Genomic DNA, 18,287 nt, shown 5'->3' on the forward strand with positions numbered 1-18,287 from the left:
ATTTTCCAGTGGCCTTCCCTGCTCTATCTACAATAGTTACATCCCGCCATTGACTGGCCCCTTCTGGCAAGTATGTAATTTTAGTGCCAGCTTTCGGCAGTTGTCCTCTGGGACAAATCGCTTCATCATCTTCATCCAAATTACTGTCTCCATCTTCAGATACCCTGTCAACTTCAGCTACCTGGTCCTCACAATCATGTAACATATGGGTATGAGAAGTACATGGTTCCTCAGCCTTCCTACACTCTTCCAACCTGCAAATTTGTAGTCTGTGCCAACTAACATTGATGAGTGTACCTGAATAGTTGGGTTCCCATGTTGTAAAATGACTGTTTTACCATCTTTACCTATAATCTTTCTCAGGCCTTTCCACTCGTTAAGTCCTTCTCTCTTATAGTATAGCATGTCTCCCTGATTGAAAATAGTTTCTGATGGTCATACATTGTGTCTTAGAGCTTGCCAAATTTTTCCTAAAACTTCAGCTTTAAGGAATGCTCTTCTTCTCGTGTGTAGTGCATTTAAATGCTCAGAAAAGATAGAGCTAATTGTAGTTCCCTCCCAAGCTGGGGGATGACTCAGGACTGAAGGAATTTTTGGGTTTCTACCAAAAACCAACTGATATAGACTGTAGCCCCCAACCATCTGCAGCGAATTCTTGGCATGGACAGCCCATGCTAGAGCTGATATTAATTTACAGTTTGGTCTATCCGCCAATGTTTTACAAAGCATCTCATCTCTAACTGCATGATTCCTTTCATACACTCTGTTGCTAAAGAGGCTTTCAGCTGCAGTATTCATAGCTGTTATATTCTTGATTTTGCACATATCCCGGAACTCGTCTTAGCAAATTCCCCCCTCATTATCAGTGAGGAATTTCACTGGAGGTCCCAATCTGGTCCTTATCCATTTCTTCATTACCTGATCCACAATTATTTTCTTTTCTTTACTGTATATGATTGGCAATTGGCTAAACCTTGTTGCCAAATCTACGAAATGTAAAATAAAAAAATGTTCTTCCCTTTATCCCACACCTTTAAATCCATTGCCACAACTTCATCGAAATCCCTCACTATAGGTACACTCACTATTGTTTGTGTTGGTGTCCTTCTGTATTTCTTATATATAGAGGAGATCAGTGATAGATGTGATATAAGCCTAGCATACTTTCCATCCCTTATTCCTGCATCCCTTGGCAAAATTTATAATCTTTGCGAAGAAGGGTGAGCAAACTGCTGATGCAATTTTAACACAATTTGCTTTTTGTCTTCCAAATGCCTATCCCCTGACGCTAATAACACTTCATTAATCTCCTTAGTAGAAAAGTTAGGTTTCATTAAAGGAATACAGTAGTGTCTAGATTGCATAAATTGTAAATCCACAGGTTTTCAAAATACAATGGCCTTGTCATTTTCCATGTCCAGCTTCAGTTGAGCTTTCTTCATCGATGGTCTGCTCAACAGTAATGGTATTCCGCTAGACACTACATCCGTGCTGATGAAATAATTGATTCCATCTATCTTACAGGGAATCACTACCCTTTTTAAAAATTTTAGGGTTTTATCATCTCCAAATCTGAAACTGGTGGAACACTCAAATTCTTTAACCTTATTCTTGTCATTTAAGGAGTCCAGGTAGCATTTTAACAGTCTATTCCACAGACTGTAGATGTGCATCTGCTTTCTAGCACTGCACAGTTGAAGGACTCTGCCACCAAGACATTCATCACCGGGCTGAAGCTTCTTGTAACTAATACAATGCCCTCTCTTTAGTCAATATCTCCATCTTCTCCTGAGTCTTCTGTCTCATGTTTAATTTCAAACACCTTATTATATCGTTTAGGACAGTACATTGCATAATGATATTTTGAATCTCATCTAAAACACTTGCCACATCCTGGGCATTTCTGGGGTTAATTCATCGTAAATCCCTAATTCTTTTCTCCTGCCACAATTGTCCAAGGTGTTTCTAGTTACAGATCCCCTTTCGTACTGACACCTGCGTCCTGTTTCTAAACAATCTTGTCATCCCGTTAACATCGTATCCTCCATTTTCTGTCTTACTGCCGAATGGCTCGTTTGCACCATGAACGCTGCCGGAAAGGAATGTTTTCCAAGGAATTTTTTTTAGAGCATCTGACGTCTGTTCTAGCAGTGTGTGTGTACCTTTCTGCAAACTTAACTCCCGTTAGAACTAGAAGCCTGTCCATATTCGATACTTTGGCATAGTGTAGTAACTTGAACGCCAGCACCAATTCGGGAATTTCTAGACGGAACTTTTGCAATCTTGCATATAGTCTACTGAATTCCATTATGTAATCTTATATGGAATTTTCTTCCAACTTTCCAAATTTGTCTCTATCGGACCATGCTTCGTAAGCTCTTAAATCATCTTTTTGATAGATCTTATCCATAAAATCTAATATAGTTTCCAAACCTTCATCTGTGTCCAAATGCACAGGCTCCAACTCCGAAAATATTTTGCATCTTATTTTGTGTTCAGATGGTAGCAAATGTGCCAAAGCCATCCCCTGTTTTTTACTTTGGCAAGGACATAACCCATGTCCACATGGTTACTTCATTTTTCCATTGGTCATATGGTTGACGCTCAGAAAACATTGTGGGTAATCATTCCCTGACACTCGACCTTTTGATTCAGCCATTTTTTTGTGTGTGTGAATCAAAACCACTCTGCTCATGAGGGTAACTCTAAATACAGTCTTTTGTCCAAAGAAAGCTTAGTTTCCAATCTTCTTACTTACAAGCAGGAACCCTGCTCTGCTACCACTTAAGTTCCAGTAGTAGTTTAGAAATGAAGATCGAAACCAAGGCAGACTCCAGACAGAAATTTATTGCTTGTCATAAAACTGTCCACAGACAGCACTAGTCTCAGCTGTTATCCCTTTTATACAACCAAATGGGTACTTAGTTAAACAACCTAATAATTAGCAGTTGAACTTCTTTAACTGTTTCCTTCCCTAACATAAGTCATTCTTCTCATCACTCTCAACTCACACACTCACAAACCTATCACACATCCACAGGGCCCTCACTGTCAGTTCAAGGGACATCACCATTCACACTCTCACACTCACCGTCATTGTCCTCAGCCCGTCCATAGGACCACTGACCACCCACAAAGGCCAGGCATACTTATCATCTGGTCTGGCAGGCGTCCTGCTTACACTTTCTCCATCTCCATTCATGCAGGACAAGCTGGCACACAAGAAGAGGGGGAGGTCGCAGACTGCTGGTGAAATGCCCAGAATTAAGGTCCTCGTGGACTTTGAGCGTAGAGTCATCCAGCTGGCAGGCAAGGATCCGGACTGGTCCTGTGCTGACGGTAAGGTCGGCGGTGCTGTACCAAGTGAGGGTCCAGAAGCGCAACATCCATCAGACAACCAATCTGTGACTGAGGTGCCCTGTTTCACAGGCCACTGCCATGTACCAATTATCATTCCATGCTTTCACAGGCACATCTGCCAAACAGCCAATGGAATCCATGACCCAGGGCCTCCAATCAAGCCCTGAAGAAACCTCTGAAGAGGAATCTTGAGGCACCCTCCCTAAAGTTCTGACACAGCACTCACCCATACCCTCCACCAGCACAGAGACACACACCTTGGTGAGACCTGGCTTTAGCATAGCCCCAGGATCACAATCTGGTGAGCACATTGTACCGTGGACTTCCCAGGTTTCTGGCACTCGGAGGACTGCTGGAGGCCAGAACTTCGCTGAGTCCGAGTCAGATGATGATCTCTGGACTCGGTCATGTCACAGTTGCTGGAGCTGCAAAGGCAAGCTCGAAACATCAGGAACGGATGTCCGCTGCACTCCTCAAATTGCAAGGCCTGGTGGAGGAGCCCGTCCACATTCAGTCTGAGGTGATAGTGCTGGCATGCCAATGCACTGAGGTCAACACGGGTAGGATGGTGGCACTGGTAGGATGGCAGCCACCATGGAAACCTTGGTCCAGGACTTTGCTCCTGCACTGCTGCACGGGCTCAACTCCATCACTGATGCCATAATTGGCCTCCAGCAGTGTGTATGCGAGAGGGGTGCCAGGTAGCTCGACCTCACTCCAGCTACCCCTGCTCCACCAGGAGTCAGCTTAGGGCCCCTGGGCACCCATAGGGAGGAGGATCAGCAGGTGCACACTCTGGGCCCATCCATACAAGTGACTCAGAGAGTGTCCGGCCCATCCAACTCCCCTCTTCCTGTGACCTCAGCAGCTCCAGCTCCACAGACCTAGGAGGGTGCCACTGCCACATAGCAGGACCCCGAAAGCAGGCCGGGGCCCTCCAGAGGACGCCCGCCAAAGTCACCACAGACAGAGCATTGAAGTCAGCAGGCTGCCTCCACTTCTGCTGTGGATGTCTGGGGAGCACCAAGACTTAGCGGCAGGGTCAGGAAAGTTAAGGAGAATTAATTGCACGGCCTGGGCACGAGTGTTAATCACTTGTACATACTGTTCACTATTGTCAATAAATTCCCAAAAATGTCTGCCTGCCTATGGTTCCTTGTTCTGATGAGCAGTGTTCTTGTCACTCAGTTGTGAAACCTTTCTACACAAGCTGAAGGCAGGAGTCTCCGTCCCGGCCTCTTCCCTGTGCTCTGTGCAGCCTTCAGACCAAAGTGATGATCGGCCTCGTACTCCATGGAAACATTACTGATGCCTGCGCCTAGGCGGTGCTTGTGATTGCTGCCAGAATGTAGTGGGTAGGTGCCACAGAGTTCTCTCATTCTCTCGGTGTGCTCTCAGCACCTTTAAGGAGGAGCTGGCCCACATCTCTTCAGCATCTGTGACCACTGATGCTGTGCTCCAGCTCCTGAAGGGCTCAGGTGCTGAAAGTGGACAATGGTTCAGATACTTCTAAAGTTTCATGACTGCATCTCTATGATATGACCCTGATCACAGAGTGCAAGCGATCTGCCCTCTGCCAGACAGAAGTCAGGCATTCTCAGAGGCTATGTGAAGATTTATGGAGTGTCCTCACTGCATGTCATCATCATCCTCCTGCAATTGAGTGATTATTAGGGCTTCTGTTGCGTCTCCCTAACAGGAGCATTCTCAGAGGGTATGCGCACTGCCATAAGCCAGACTGGGGTCAAATGTTCCAGATTAATTTGAGGAACTATGGGGTCACCTCACTGCATGTTGTCATCATCCTCCACTAATCAAGCAGCTATGTGGGCCTGCCAAGCACCCCTGCCTCGTCTCCCAGTGTGAGAGCCTCATCCCCATCACCTTCGCCTCCGAGGACCTCACCCCCCACCTCGGCATCCTCCTCATCGGAGGAGACGTGCAGCTCCTCCATCTCCTCCTCAGCCAGCTCATCTTCCCATTGGAGCACCAGGTTGTAAAGGGCATAGCAGACGATGATGATGCATGACACCCTCTGCGGACTGTACTGCAGGGCTCCACCAGATTGATACAGGCATTGGAACCTCGTCTTCAGCATCCCAATGGTCTGCTCCACCAAGTTGCAAGCTGCAGCATGAGCCTAATTATACCTTCGCTCTGCTGCAGTCTGAGGCTACTGCACGGGTGTCATCAGCCACAGCCTTTGCGGGTAGCTCTTGAGCCCGAGGAGCCATTCCTGCAGCATCTGTGGACCCTGAAAGACTCCAGGGATCTGTGGCCAACTGAGGATGTAGGCACTATGCACACTTCCTGGAAACCGTGCTCACACCTGCAGGATGTGTTTGTGGTAGTCACACACCAGCTGCACATTCAGCAAATGGAACCTCTTGCGGTTGATGTAGTCCACCGTGTGTTGCGACGGAGATCTAAGTGCCACATGAGTGCAGTCGATCGCACCCTGAACCTGTGGGAAACCCGAGATCTGGGTGAATCCAATCACTCTTGCATCCTGGCTGTCCTGTTCCTGGGAAAAATGCACAAAGTTGTGTGCCTTGCAAAGATGGTATCCGTGACCTCATGGATGCATTTGTAGGTGGAGGCTTGTGAGATCCCACAGGGGTCACCTGTGGAGCCCTGAAAGGAGACACAGGCATAGAAATTGAGTGCCGAGGACACTTTCACAGCCACTGGCAGGAGATGCCCTCCATGTCCACATGGCGCCAAATGTTGCAGTAGCTGGCAGATGTGACCAACCAGTTGCCTCGACACGTGCAGTCTTTGGCGATACTGTTCCTCGGTCATCTGCAGGAATGACAGGTGGCATCTATAGACTCTGGGTGTTGCTCGGCTTTTGGGCAGCATGTGCAGGAATCCCAGCCACCCCTTCTTCCTGAGGCTGCTGCTCCTGTCTCTGCACAGCCAGGAGCCTCAGTCACTCTCTCCTCTGTCGTCTTTGCTCTATAGGCCATCAGGGATATAGCTAGTTCATCAGGCTCCGTGATCCTGATGTACTCCTCCTGCAGATGAAAGAAAGAGAAGTGTGGTTAGCATGGATGTACTAAGAACGTGTCCTGGTCAAGGGTGACGGCCTCCAAATGCTTCCCAGACATTGCTGGCCTTCACTTAGATGACCAGAGATTAGTATGCTGCATAACTGCCCTGTTAGCTTGAACCATGGGGGAGACTGGCTCAAACTGGAATGCTGACATTGCAAAGGGCTGTGTACCCCTCCAGCAGTGAGTGCTACGTGGTCAGCTTTAGCGAGGAGATTGTACAACATGCGCAGTCGTCCAACTGTTCTGCAGTCCACCAAAATGCTCATGAATTTGCAGGCTGTACTGTGGATGGGGGTGGGAAAGCTCTGGAACACTTGGCACTTTGATGTTTTTGTGTTGTTTGAGTGGGTAGATAAGCTAGGAGCCCAATCCCAATCATATCAAAATTTCTGGATCTGAACCCATAATCTGCTGACTCAATTGTGAACCCTATGTCAAAGACATTTGACGGAATTTTCCGTGCCGGCTAGCGTGATCAGTGATGTGAGCCGACAATATGGTGTGCCTCAACTGTCTTAGTTGCAGAGGAATCGTCACTTTATACAAGTTTCACGAATGCGTGGCCACTTCCCTCACCCACCTGACCCCCCCCACCCTGAATGCTAATGCGCTATATTCAACAGCAGGACTGCCCTTGACCCCCCCCACCACAAGTCGCCTCACTAGAAATGCTGCCCTTAACCCCCCCCCCACCCACCACGAATCGCCTCAACGGCAAGGCTACCCTTAACCCCTCCCCTCCACCACGAGCCATCACAATGGCAAGGCTGCCCTTAACCCCGACCCCCAACGCCCCTCAAGCTTGAAGTTCAACAGGCGACCCTGGCGAGCGCTGCACAACGTTACTGCGTACTCACCTCCGAGTTCCCCTCAAAGTGCGTGCCGCCAAGTGCACGCCTTCTTTGTGCTGTTGTGAAACACATCGGCGTGCTTTCCTGCCGACATGGACGGACGAGGGTGGGAGATGATTTCAGCAGGCTGGCCTGATAATTATATGCTGATGTATTACAATGAGGTTCCCAATATCCAATGTCGGGAAACATGGCTCACCATCAGCGGGCTGATCGGACGATTGCGAACTCGTTTCACACCATCATGAAACCGATCACACCATATTGTCGGCTCACATCACTGATCACGCTAGCGGGCACGGAAAATTCCGTCCAATGTCTTTGACATAGGGTTCACAATTGAGTCAGCAGATTATGGGTTCAGATCCAGAAATTTTAGCACGTAATCTAGGCAATGGTTTCTTTGCAGTACTGAGGAAATGCTGCACTGTGCTGTCTTTAAGATGAGACAGTAAAGATCCCACGACATTATTCAATATAGCAGGGAAATTTTCCTGGTGCCCTGGCCAATATTCACCCCTCAACCAATACCTGAAATAGATGATTGCTGTTTGTGAGACCTCACTGCGCATTAATTGGTTACTGTGTTTTCTAAAGTACATTTCAAAAGTACTAGTTACGATCTCTGTGGCGACCCATAATTTTCAAGAAGAAATTCAAACTTCCAGTTAATAGCTGAAAGGATAACGTGATAAGATTTCATATTTTAAGACTTTGTGAGAAACAACTTTTTCTCAGGAGTGGTTTGGATCTGAAATGCACTGCCTGCAAGTGCGGTGGAAGCTGGTTCAGCTGAGGTATTCAAGAGGGCATTGGATAATTATTTGAATAAAAACAATGTGCAAGGGAACGGGGGAAAAGCAGGGCAATGACACTAGGTCATAATGCTCATTTGGAGAGCTGGTGCAGACACAATGGGCCGAATGGCCTCCTGTTCCGTTAAAATTCTGTCATTCTGTGAAAAAAAAACAAAAAGTACTATTGACTGAACACTATCTTTGTAGGCAACTTATACTTTAAATCATAAATCAGACAACACAAGATTTCACGTTTTAAGACATGACAAAAAACTAAAAGCACTATTAATTAAACACTATCTTTGTAAGCAATTACAGAAACCACAAAACAGAGCATTCCCCTTTTTCTTTTAGCACAACCAAAAACACACTTCACAGATACACTTTACACTGTTCTTTAAGTAGACATTTAATTCTCCTGGAACCAGACTAAGGTGATTCTTAGCACTGGAGCATTTACTTTTCTTTTCCTTTCTCAGCCTAGTAACTTTTAATCTCAGAACTGTCTTTCACAGTGAGGATTTTTCTCCTCCTCGAAGATTCTCCCTCTAGCACAAGCTAGGTTAATCTTCCAGCCTCATTTTAACTCCTCATGAATTTTCCAATCCGAGAGCAGGCTCCCACCAGCATTCGTACGCTATGAACCTTAGAGACTTCCAGCCTCTAGCTGCTCTCTCTCGTCTGGATCCTGGCAGATTAGCCTTGTCTGAGAGTTTTCAGGGATCGCTTAGACCCTTCCCCTTTTAAAGCTGATCTCCATGGCATTGTGAATCACATGAGCCTTGTATCCTGGTACAGATGCTGATTAGCTATCCTTGAAACCCCAACTCTATTATTTTGGAAGTAAATAGACAATTTAAAGCACAACTGTTTACAACCCAACATTCTCAACACTTCTCTGGGACTCATAGTCCATCCACTGTTAGCACACAGCCTGCTGTCATTGTCTCCAAGTATAAACACTTTGCACCTTCTACCCAGTAAAACAATCTGGACCTCCTTTAATCTAACAATCAAGCCACCCAGGCATACTTCAGAGTAGATCACATGACCCCCTTCACTTCACCTTAAATTAAAGAGACAGTTCCAAAGCATAATAATCTTATAAACCTCATAATTGTAACATACTTCATTGGTTGTAAAGTCCTTTGGGATGTCCCAAGGTTATAAAAAGCGCTGTATAAATGAAAGTTTTTGATTTTTTCTTTATAATTTATTGCTGCAGCGCCTGTTTGGAGCTATCAGTATTTCATGTTGTGCAGTATCCTCTTTTTAAATATTCATTTGAATCCAATACGAGCATAATCTTCTTTCTGTATTTCTCCACACATTTTGATGTGCTTGCATTAAAAATACTGAAACCATTAAATTTTAAATGGGTTTTTAGAGTTCAGACAGCTATATAAATATATGTTTTATAATTTACTCTTTTGCTATTCCAGAGCCTTCGAAGCAACTGAAGACAATAATAGAAATGCTATGTCTAAACTGCAGAAACTACAAACTGAGATAGGTGAACTGAATCAGGGAATCAATCAAGTCAACATCCAGAAGGAAGAGCTAAGTAGGAAGATAGTAGACATGGAAACCCATCTGCAAGGTATGCCAATTAGCAAGCTCGTAAAGTACAAAATGCTGGCACTCCAAACTGGCAACCAGCATGGTTGTTGTGCTTTGGGTTGCTGAATGGCTGCTGCCTTTATCTAACTTGCCTTCTGGAGACTTGCTTTCTGTTGGCGAAATTAGCAAGAAACAGTAAAATCAGAAGCTGTGACATGGTCCACATTCTAATTGGCAAAAGATGGGATGGAAATAGCTGCACCAAGCATGGAAGAATTTAATACTAAATGAAAGTTGAAGTTGCAGAGTGTTTTGGCCCATTGAAGCTCCATGGTAGTATGTTGGTTTGTGTCTCAAATTCCCCTATTTCCTCCATCCTCACCTATTTTCCAAGTTTCCTCATGTAAGCAGTCAATTGCATATCCATCTTTCTCCTACTCGACAATATCAAAGTGAGCTGACCCCAAGATTTCTGGTGGAGCCATTGGGCAAGCAGAAGTGCTGCTTTGCTGCACTTACAGCAATAGATCCTTGGACTCACTGCTGAAACTAGATTTTTGTCATTTGTTTTTAGAACAACCTTCAATGAGTAAAGGAAATATTTAAACTGTGATAAGTTTCATACTTAATCGGAAAATATTTCTGTTGAATAGAGAAAAGGGCAGAGCTGGAAATGGTGACGGATAACCTCAGAAGTACCAAAGAACAGTTGCAGTTAGCAGATCAGGTAAATCCATGGCTTAATTTTAAATCGAGTGCTTGTATGGAGTTTACAGCCAGGTTTAAGAACAAGTAGGTCTCTGTGTAAACTATTTTAACCAATGTTACAAAGTGATGAATACTATTTTAACCAATGTTACAAAGTGAAATGATCCATTATCAAAAATTGGAATGCAGTTTAATATTTGAACTGTGACCTATTTCTGTTGACTTTTGAACTTTGTTTAAATTGTTACTGGTGAGAGGAGCTACTCATGATGTCATCAACGCAAACTGGGAGAAATAAACAAAATGAGGTGAAAGTTCGTCAAAATAAATTGCAATGGCTTGATTTTGATCGAGGTCAAAATCCTCTTTTAAAAAAAGACTACTTTTAAAGTAAGATATTTTACATTGGTTATGTGATATTCATTTGATAGAAGGCCTCGCCACATGACACAAAGTAATTGGTGTCCATTTTCAAGATACACGCTGAGTGGCAAACTATAATCCTGTTGTACAAAAAGATGTTTTTTACACTTATGCATTTGGTGCCAATTTGTGTAGCACCTGGCTTGTGTTGTATTGGATAATATGCTGTACAGGTATGTGTGAAACACAAAGGAGATTGAGATGAATAGAATGATGTGTAGTGTCTCATTGCTGTGCTGTTTAGTTGAAGAAGCCATAAACAACTTGTGACATTTTAATTATGTAACATAGTTCCTTGATTCTTGGTAAACATTTCCAAAATATCAAAATAGAGCATATTTTAAAGCTGTAATTACTAAAAGTTTAGGAGAAGTACAATTTAGTAGCCATGTCCACTTAGTTTCAATTTTCCAATTGATTTGTAGAACTAAAAACGGCTATTGTACAATGATAAACAGAAGGCAAATACAGCAGGTGTTGCAACTTGTTAATTTAACAAAAATAAATCTTGTAAAGCATTTAGATTTTTAATTGTTCCATTAACTGTAACTTAATACTTGCAGAATTTGTATTTTGTGCATAGGTGAATAAGTGCTCATATCAGTCATTTGTCTTTCATTGATTTCCTAGGATCTTAAGAATATAACTAAAAAGTGTGATGCGTTAAAAACAGAACAGCTGATGCTCAAAGAAAATATAAATCAAAGTGCATGTAAATACCAAGCCTGCCTGGAGAAAGAAAAAAGAAAAGAACAAGAGTTATTCATGCTTCAGCAACAGGTTGAAGAAAAGCAAAACGAGCTTGCAGAGCAGCAAAGGGTAGGAAGGCTGAGAAAATACAACTCTGACATAGTCTGTACCAGTCAATTAATAACACCAAATCTCAGTGCAGAAACAATAAAAATTAGGCTCACGGCATTAGAGGGCGTGATATTAAAAGCAGATTTTTAAAGGAAGTTTTTTTAGTTTTAAGAAAAAAGGAAAGGTTTCAAAATTTTTTATTCATTTGTGGGATTTGGGCAGCCTTTGCTGGCGAGCATTTATTGTCCACCCCTAATTGCCCTTGAGAAAATGGGAGTGAATTGTCTGCTTGAAATGCTGTAGACCAGGTAGTGTTGGTACACCTACCCTTGACACAGCGACAATGAATCAAGAACAATATATTCCTAGTAAGTGGGCGCATGACTTGGAGGGAAACTTGCAGGTGTTGTGTCTGCAACTGCTGCCCTGATAATACATAGAAACACACAAAAATGTGGAAATCACAATCACTGCCCTTGCACTTCTGGGCGGTGGAACCTTTGAATTTGAATACCTCAGTTTTGAATTCTTTACATGGTGCTATGTATTGCATAACTTAAAAAAATCTTTTCAATGAATTTCTTCAACTTGCACCATGCTATTCATCAAGAGGGCTGAAAGGTGATGACCTCTTCCTCATATTGCTCAACATCCCCCTTTGCCCACCCCACTCCCTCACCTCAGAGTAATGCCTAGCCTTTAAACACCTTCCCATTGCTTCAGATCAGAAATCTGACAGTCAGTTAGGGATATAATTCCTTATCCTAATGGACCTATTGTAGAGTGGCAGCATATTGCACCAACCCACAGTAAGGAATGATTTATAGTAAATGCAGGAAGACTTTACTGAAGATTTTTTCATTTAATCTGTTTAGCTGTTACAGCGTATTGAGAAGGATATTCAATGTGAGGGAGTAAAATTGGAGCAATCTGCATCTAAGGTAAAGGCCCACCTCCAAGCTTTGGAAGCTGAGCTCTCAGATAAGAGAGAGAAATTTGAACAGGCTGTTGCAAAAGCAAACTTGATGGAGGAACGATCAAGAAAACTGCAACATACCGAGGAACAATGTATTATGTTGGAGGACCAGATTGCTACTCTGAGTAAGTCTTGAATGTTGATTGTAACAATGACTTAGGCACACTGGTGTCTTTGCAATTTTATCTAATGCCTAGCTGAACCATATAGAGATCCCAGGTAAAGTCACCAATCTATTTAAATCTAGCTAATCTCAGGCAGGGTGGCATTAGGGCATTAAAATTGGCCTCCATGCCATTGGGATGGCAAAAGGAAAATGCCGGATATCTGGCTCTTGCTGACACTCTGCCTTGCCCTGTGATGGAAACTGGGCAGCCCTGAATGTTGGATGATGACAGGATGAGACTTGCCTGTGAAATACCTCACAATTGACAGGGCTAGATTGTGAGCACTGGCAAGTGAATGGAGGGTGCCTGGCCCCTGTGAAATCATACCACAGCAAGAAGTGTCCTGATTTCAGGACAATCGAGGCATGTAAATGGAGCACTGGGCATTATTCTGTGTCAGTGCAGTTGTTACTACTAAAACAGATCAGGTATACTTGCTACCCCAAGGGGAAGTCTGAACCCCAGTTAAGACTAAAATTTAAAAATTACTTCTCAAACCAAGACAAAACATACACGGTGCAGTGCTGACAAGCCACCCTTGAACTTTTTTTTTTTGTTCATTAAACATTTGATGATTTTATTTCCAGATCACAAATAAATTTACATCAGACATTTCTGTTTTGTTGCAGGACGCCAACTCTCCAACCGAGAGCAAAAGCAGCAAGAAATGATGAATGAGCTTGCATTTTGTCATAAAGAGGTTGAGTTCTCAAAAATAAATTTAACACACCTTCAGGAGCTGATTCATTCAGAGAGGAAAAAGGCAGAGAAGCAATTTGCTGCCATCAAAGAAGAGTCCAAAGTTCAGCGAGTTCAGCTGGAGAAGATCCTTAATGTAAGTTGCTGTTGCCAACCAGCCATTGTACAAAAGCAGTAGCCATTTCATCAGTCCTTTGTTACAGTTTAACTGAACTTTAGTGTTGACAAATATTTTGCAGAACTGTTGAATATAAAACTGCCCACTTATCACTAAGTAAGCTTTGCCTTAGGTGATAAGCATAAAAAAGGGAATTTATAAAAGATGTGCAAGAGTAAAATTTAAATGTGTGCTAATAAAGGAGAAACCTACAACCAAATACTGTGTGGACTAGCAAATCTGCTGAGGTAATTTCTGACTTTGTATTATCAACACAGGAACAAAAATGTGAAAACAGCAGACTGCAGAAGGAATTATCTTCAATAGACCAGGCTGCACATGAGAACCACGAACGTGCCAAACGTGTCATGACTGAGTTAAATGAGATGAGACAGGAATATTTTGAACTCAAGCAACAGGTACCCAAACAAAAAAACATTGTTTTTCACAACTAGCTGAAACAAAATAAATTTGTTCTACGCAAGAATTGTTGGTTTCAGTTTTTTCATACATTTATTCCTCCCGTGCAGGTATTGAATATTCAAAAGTTGGATCTAAAACAATATATTGTTTATTCATTGAAAAACAAGTGTTACAGTATAGATTTAGATCGTTCACATTACATGGACAGTTTTTGATATCATCTGAATCCCTGAAGTGACATTACAGCATGATAGTTCTTTAACCATGTGCTGCTCCTTTTACAAATCTCTGGAGTACAAATGGAATAAAAATATCACTGGCATACTGTATTTGACCTTTATATGTTGATTGTGATGCTTATATCAAAAAAAGATGAAGAGCAATGCAATGCCTATGGTTAAAGTATTTGTGATACAGTATCATTAATGCCACTAAAAATGACCAGCAAGAATTTATTACCAGGACTTACCTTTTCAATTTTATATCTTTCATGTATTATATTTGCCTTTTGCACTGCTTCCTAAGGAAAGCATTCTAGAGAGTGTCAAATGTGTTAGGAAGACCAAGAGTGATTCCCCACAGCAAATTCCTGATCTCATGGAGACTACGATGGAGATTAGATACTTTCCAATGGGGAATTAAAGAAAATATCAGGTAGTACAGCACAAGTTGAGAAGAGCAGAAGGGGCTTAGTAATGTTACTCTTCATGAAGGAAGGGGAGCAGGATATAAATAAGGGGCAATAAAGAGGCTGAAGAAAGTAACTGTAATAATTTATAATCTGAAAACAAATACTGATAGATTTCTGGATTGTCCATACATCAACTGCTTCTCTCCTTAATATTTTAATATTCCTTTAGCTGAGAACGCAGGAACAAATGGAACAACAACAGAAGGAGATAAAGGAAGCCATAAGAACCCTTCGATCAGATGTGAAAGCAGAAATTAGCAGTAGTTTGAAAGATCTAGATCAGTCATGTGTGGAACCGAAAAATGACCTGGATATAACTTGGGAAGAGGAGATGACTGTTCAAAGTGAAGTGGAAAGCTTAAAGGAAAATTTTCCCTTAGCCACCAATGAAGGAACTCACGATGAGAGGTTAAGACTGACCAAATTCAATTTTAAGGTGATATTTCTTTGCATTTGATTTTAATGTTCATGATAAGGTATGGATTAACATTCCTGCATGCACACAATGGGCCAAATGAACTCATGCTGTAAGATTATATGGTATTTAAATGCCTATATTATCATTAATATGTTATCAGTCTTACTTCTCTGTGCACATCTTGTCAACTTTTTCCATTATAACTCCCTACATCCATATTATGGAAACAACTTATGTAAACTTGTCATATGTAACTTCATCCTCCCCTGAATGAAGATCTGCCAGCATCACCAATGGGAATGTAGATGCAGCGTGCATTCTGAATATCATTGGTTTGCAGAATGTCTCACCACATGATCTGTGTATCAAAAGGAGCTGAAGGATTGCAACTCGTAATCCATGAGGTTTTGAGAGTTTCTTTGCTTTTTCTATGAGATTTTGAAATAAACTGGAAATTGAATTGTCAAAACTTTCATTCCAAGAAGCCTGGAATTTGTTTAAAATTTTGTAACCAACACCTGTGAACAAAAGCATGTGTGAACAGATTATGGTTTCTTTGACTTAGAAAATAAAAGATTGATTATAGAGAATGGATTGCTGAAAATTCAGTTATAAATCCATGTTTAAATTGAATTGGAGATTTACAGAATGTTTTTAAACTTGGAACTTTTGGGTGTTTTATGAGAAAATTCTTAAATATGTATGGAAATTTATGTTTATTAAAAACTGTCAGAAAACTTGCTATTATTGCACTGGTTTTTCTGTTTCTGTATTCCTGGTGCAAGCCTGGGAGTACATATCAGGAAATTGGCCATTAATTATAAGAAGCATTGAGTGTATGCTTACATGCAGGAACATAGGCCAGGATCTTTAGGGCGGGAGGCAGGGCCCGCTCACCAATGCGTAAAATGACGCGGGATGACGTCGGGCGGAACTCCTGACATCACTCCGTGTCATTTCAATTTTCAGGTCGGCAGGGCCGCAGCCGAATCAACTGTGCGCCCACCGACCTGTCAACGGCCTACTGAAACCATTTAAAAAGTAATTAAGCTCATTAATGGACCTGCCCATCCAACCTTAAGGTTGGCAGGCAGGCTGGGAGCCCTGGCGGGCTTCAGAAAAAGCATGAAACCTCATTCACAGGCAGGATGAGGTTTCATGAGGGTTTTAAAAAAATTTAATAAAGGTTAGAGTTAAAGTGATGGACATGTCCCAACTCATGTGACAGTGTCACATGAGGGGCCATGTCAGGGAAATTTTGTTTCTGCTCCTTGACCATTTTTAAATTTGGTGCCGATCTCCCTGAGGCAGCACTTAGCCTCAGGGAGATGAGTGTGCTCTTTCGCTGACAGACTCCCCTGCCCCCCACCCGCACAGGGAGTGCATAGCGCTTCCTGGCGGATGTCACGTTAAGGCCCGCCCACATAAAATGGCGGCGCACCCCCGATCGGAGGTGCGCCCGCCCGTACTTGCTCCTGCACTTCCCCCGCAACGGTGGCGGGGGGGGGAATTGTTCCCATAAAGTCAGGATTCATTTGACAATAGCAAAGAATAGGGTAGGAGTGGTTGAGCGAGTACCTGTGGGAACAATGGAGGCTGCTCAGGGTATGGTCTCAAAGAACATTGATTTTTTTTAAAGTCCTGTAGAATGGTGGATGCAGATTCACATACGTTTTATGCGTGTAATGAGTTTTTGAGTAACTAGAAAAGACGCCAGGCTTCTGCATTAAAGAGGGAATGGAAAGATTGAGAAAAGACATTCATAGCTGAAATTGAAATCCTTAATTAGGCAATTGTAGAACAAAGCTGGAGGAAAGCTAGAACCATATAATTTTCTTACATGCTCTGGTAGAATATCATGCATGGAACGTACGTTAAAAGGATCTTATTGTGCTTTTGTCATTCAGGACGAACAGTGGCGAGGAGAGGTGCTGAGAGAAAATCTACGACAACAAGAAGATTATCTCAAGGTTGGAAAACATGTTTAATCTGAAATTATATTTATACAGAAGTAACAGTCCTGCTTATACTCATATACCAAGATTCACATTAGTTGTTGGATTCATTGCTATTTCCATTTCACCATTATTACAAACAATTTATCAGAAATAATCGACATTTTACATTGGAAGCAGTTGCAATGAGACAGGTGGAATGTGTCGCAATGAATAATTCAATGGCAAGGCGGTGGCGTACTGCTCTGGCCACCCGGGTTTGAATCCCATCTTGGCAGATGGTCAGATTTGAATTCAATAAATATCTGGGATTAAAAGTCTATTGATGACCATGAAGCCATTGTTGATTGTCGTAAAAACCCACCTGGTTCACTAATGTCCTTTAAGGAAGGAAATCTGCCATCCTTACCTGGTCTGGCCTACATGTGACTCCAGTCCCACAGCATTGTGGTTGACTCTGAAATGGCCTAGCAAGCCACTGTTGTATCAAACTGCTAGGAACAAGTCAATAAGGAATGTAACTGGACCGACCACCTGGCATCAACCTAGACACTAGAAACGACAACAGTAAACTCAACCCTGTCGAACCTGCAAAGTCCCCCTGACTAACATCTGCGGGCTTGTGCCAAAATTGGGAGAGCTGTCTCACAGACTAGTCAAGCAACAGTCTGACATAGTCATACTCATGGAATCATACCTTCCAGATAATGTCCCAGACACCACCGCCACCATCCCTAGATATGTTCTGTCCCACCGGCAGGACAAACCCAGCAGAGGTGGTGGCACAGTGGTATACAGCCAGGACGGAGTTGCCATCAGAGTCCTCAACATCGACTCCAGAACCCGTGAAGTCTCATGGCATCGGGTCAAATGTGGGCAAGTAAAACTTCCTGCTGATTACCACATACCACCCTCCCTCAGCTGATGAATCAGTACTCCTCTGTGTTGAACACCACTTGGAGGAAGCACTGAGGGTGGCAAGGGCACAGAATGTACTCTGGGTCGGGGGCTTCAATGCCCATCACCAAGAGTAGCTGGGTAGCACCGCTACAGATCGAGCTGATCAAGTCCTAAAGGACATAGCTGCTAGACTGGATATGCAGCAGGTGGCAAGGGAACCAACAGGAGGGAAAAACATACTTTACCCCATCCTCACCAACCTGCCTGCCACAGATGCATCTGTCCATGACAGTATCGGTAAGAGTGACCATTGCACAGTCCTATAAGAGACCGCAGCCCCGTCTT

At 42.9% G+C, this 18,287-nt stretch overlaps 1 protein-coding gene across 2 annotated transcripts in view; it reads left to right on the forward strand.

The window, feature by feature from the left end:
* The window catches only part of cntrl (centriolin), a 131,856-nt gene that overhangs the window by 101,588 nt on the left and 11,981 nt on the right, over window positions 1–18,287 (forward strand). For both annotated transcript variants that reach the window (XM_078549970.1, XM_078549971.1), the window contains exons 34-41: window positions 9,507–9,664; window positions 10,278–10,351; window positions 11,386–11,574; window positions 12,432–12,657; window positions 13,329–13,534; window positions 13,834–13,974; window positions 14,839–15,105; window positions 16,995–17,057. In XM_078549970.1, the coding sequence (XP_078406096.1) occupies window positions 9,507–9,664; window positions 10,278–10,351; window positions 11,386–11,574; window positions 12,432–12,657; window positions 13,329–13,534; window positions 13,834–13,974; window positions 14,839–15,105; window positions 16,995–17,057 (1,324 nt within the window). The remainder of the gene's footprint in view (window positions 1–9,506; window positions 9,665–10,277; window positions 10,352–11,385; window positions 11,575–12,431; window positions 12,658–13,328; window positions 13,535–13,833; window positions 13,975–14,838; window positions 15,106–16,994; window positions 17,058–18,287) is intronic.

Source organism: Cetorhinus maximus, chromosome 10 (genome assembly GCF_964194155.1).
Source record: "Cetorhinus maximus chromosome 10, sCetMax3.hap1.1, whole genome shotgun sequence".
In the NCBI taxonomy this organism is placed as follows: Eukaryota; Metazoa; Chordata; class Chondrichthyes; order Lamniformes; family Cetorhinidae; genus Cetorhinus; species Cetorhinus maximus.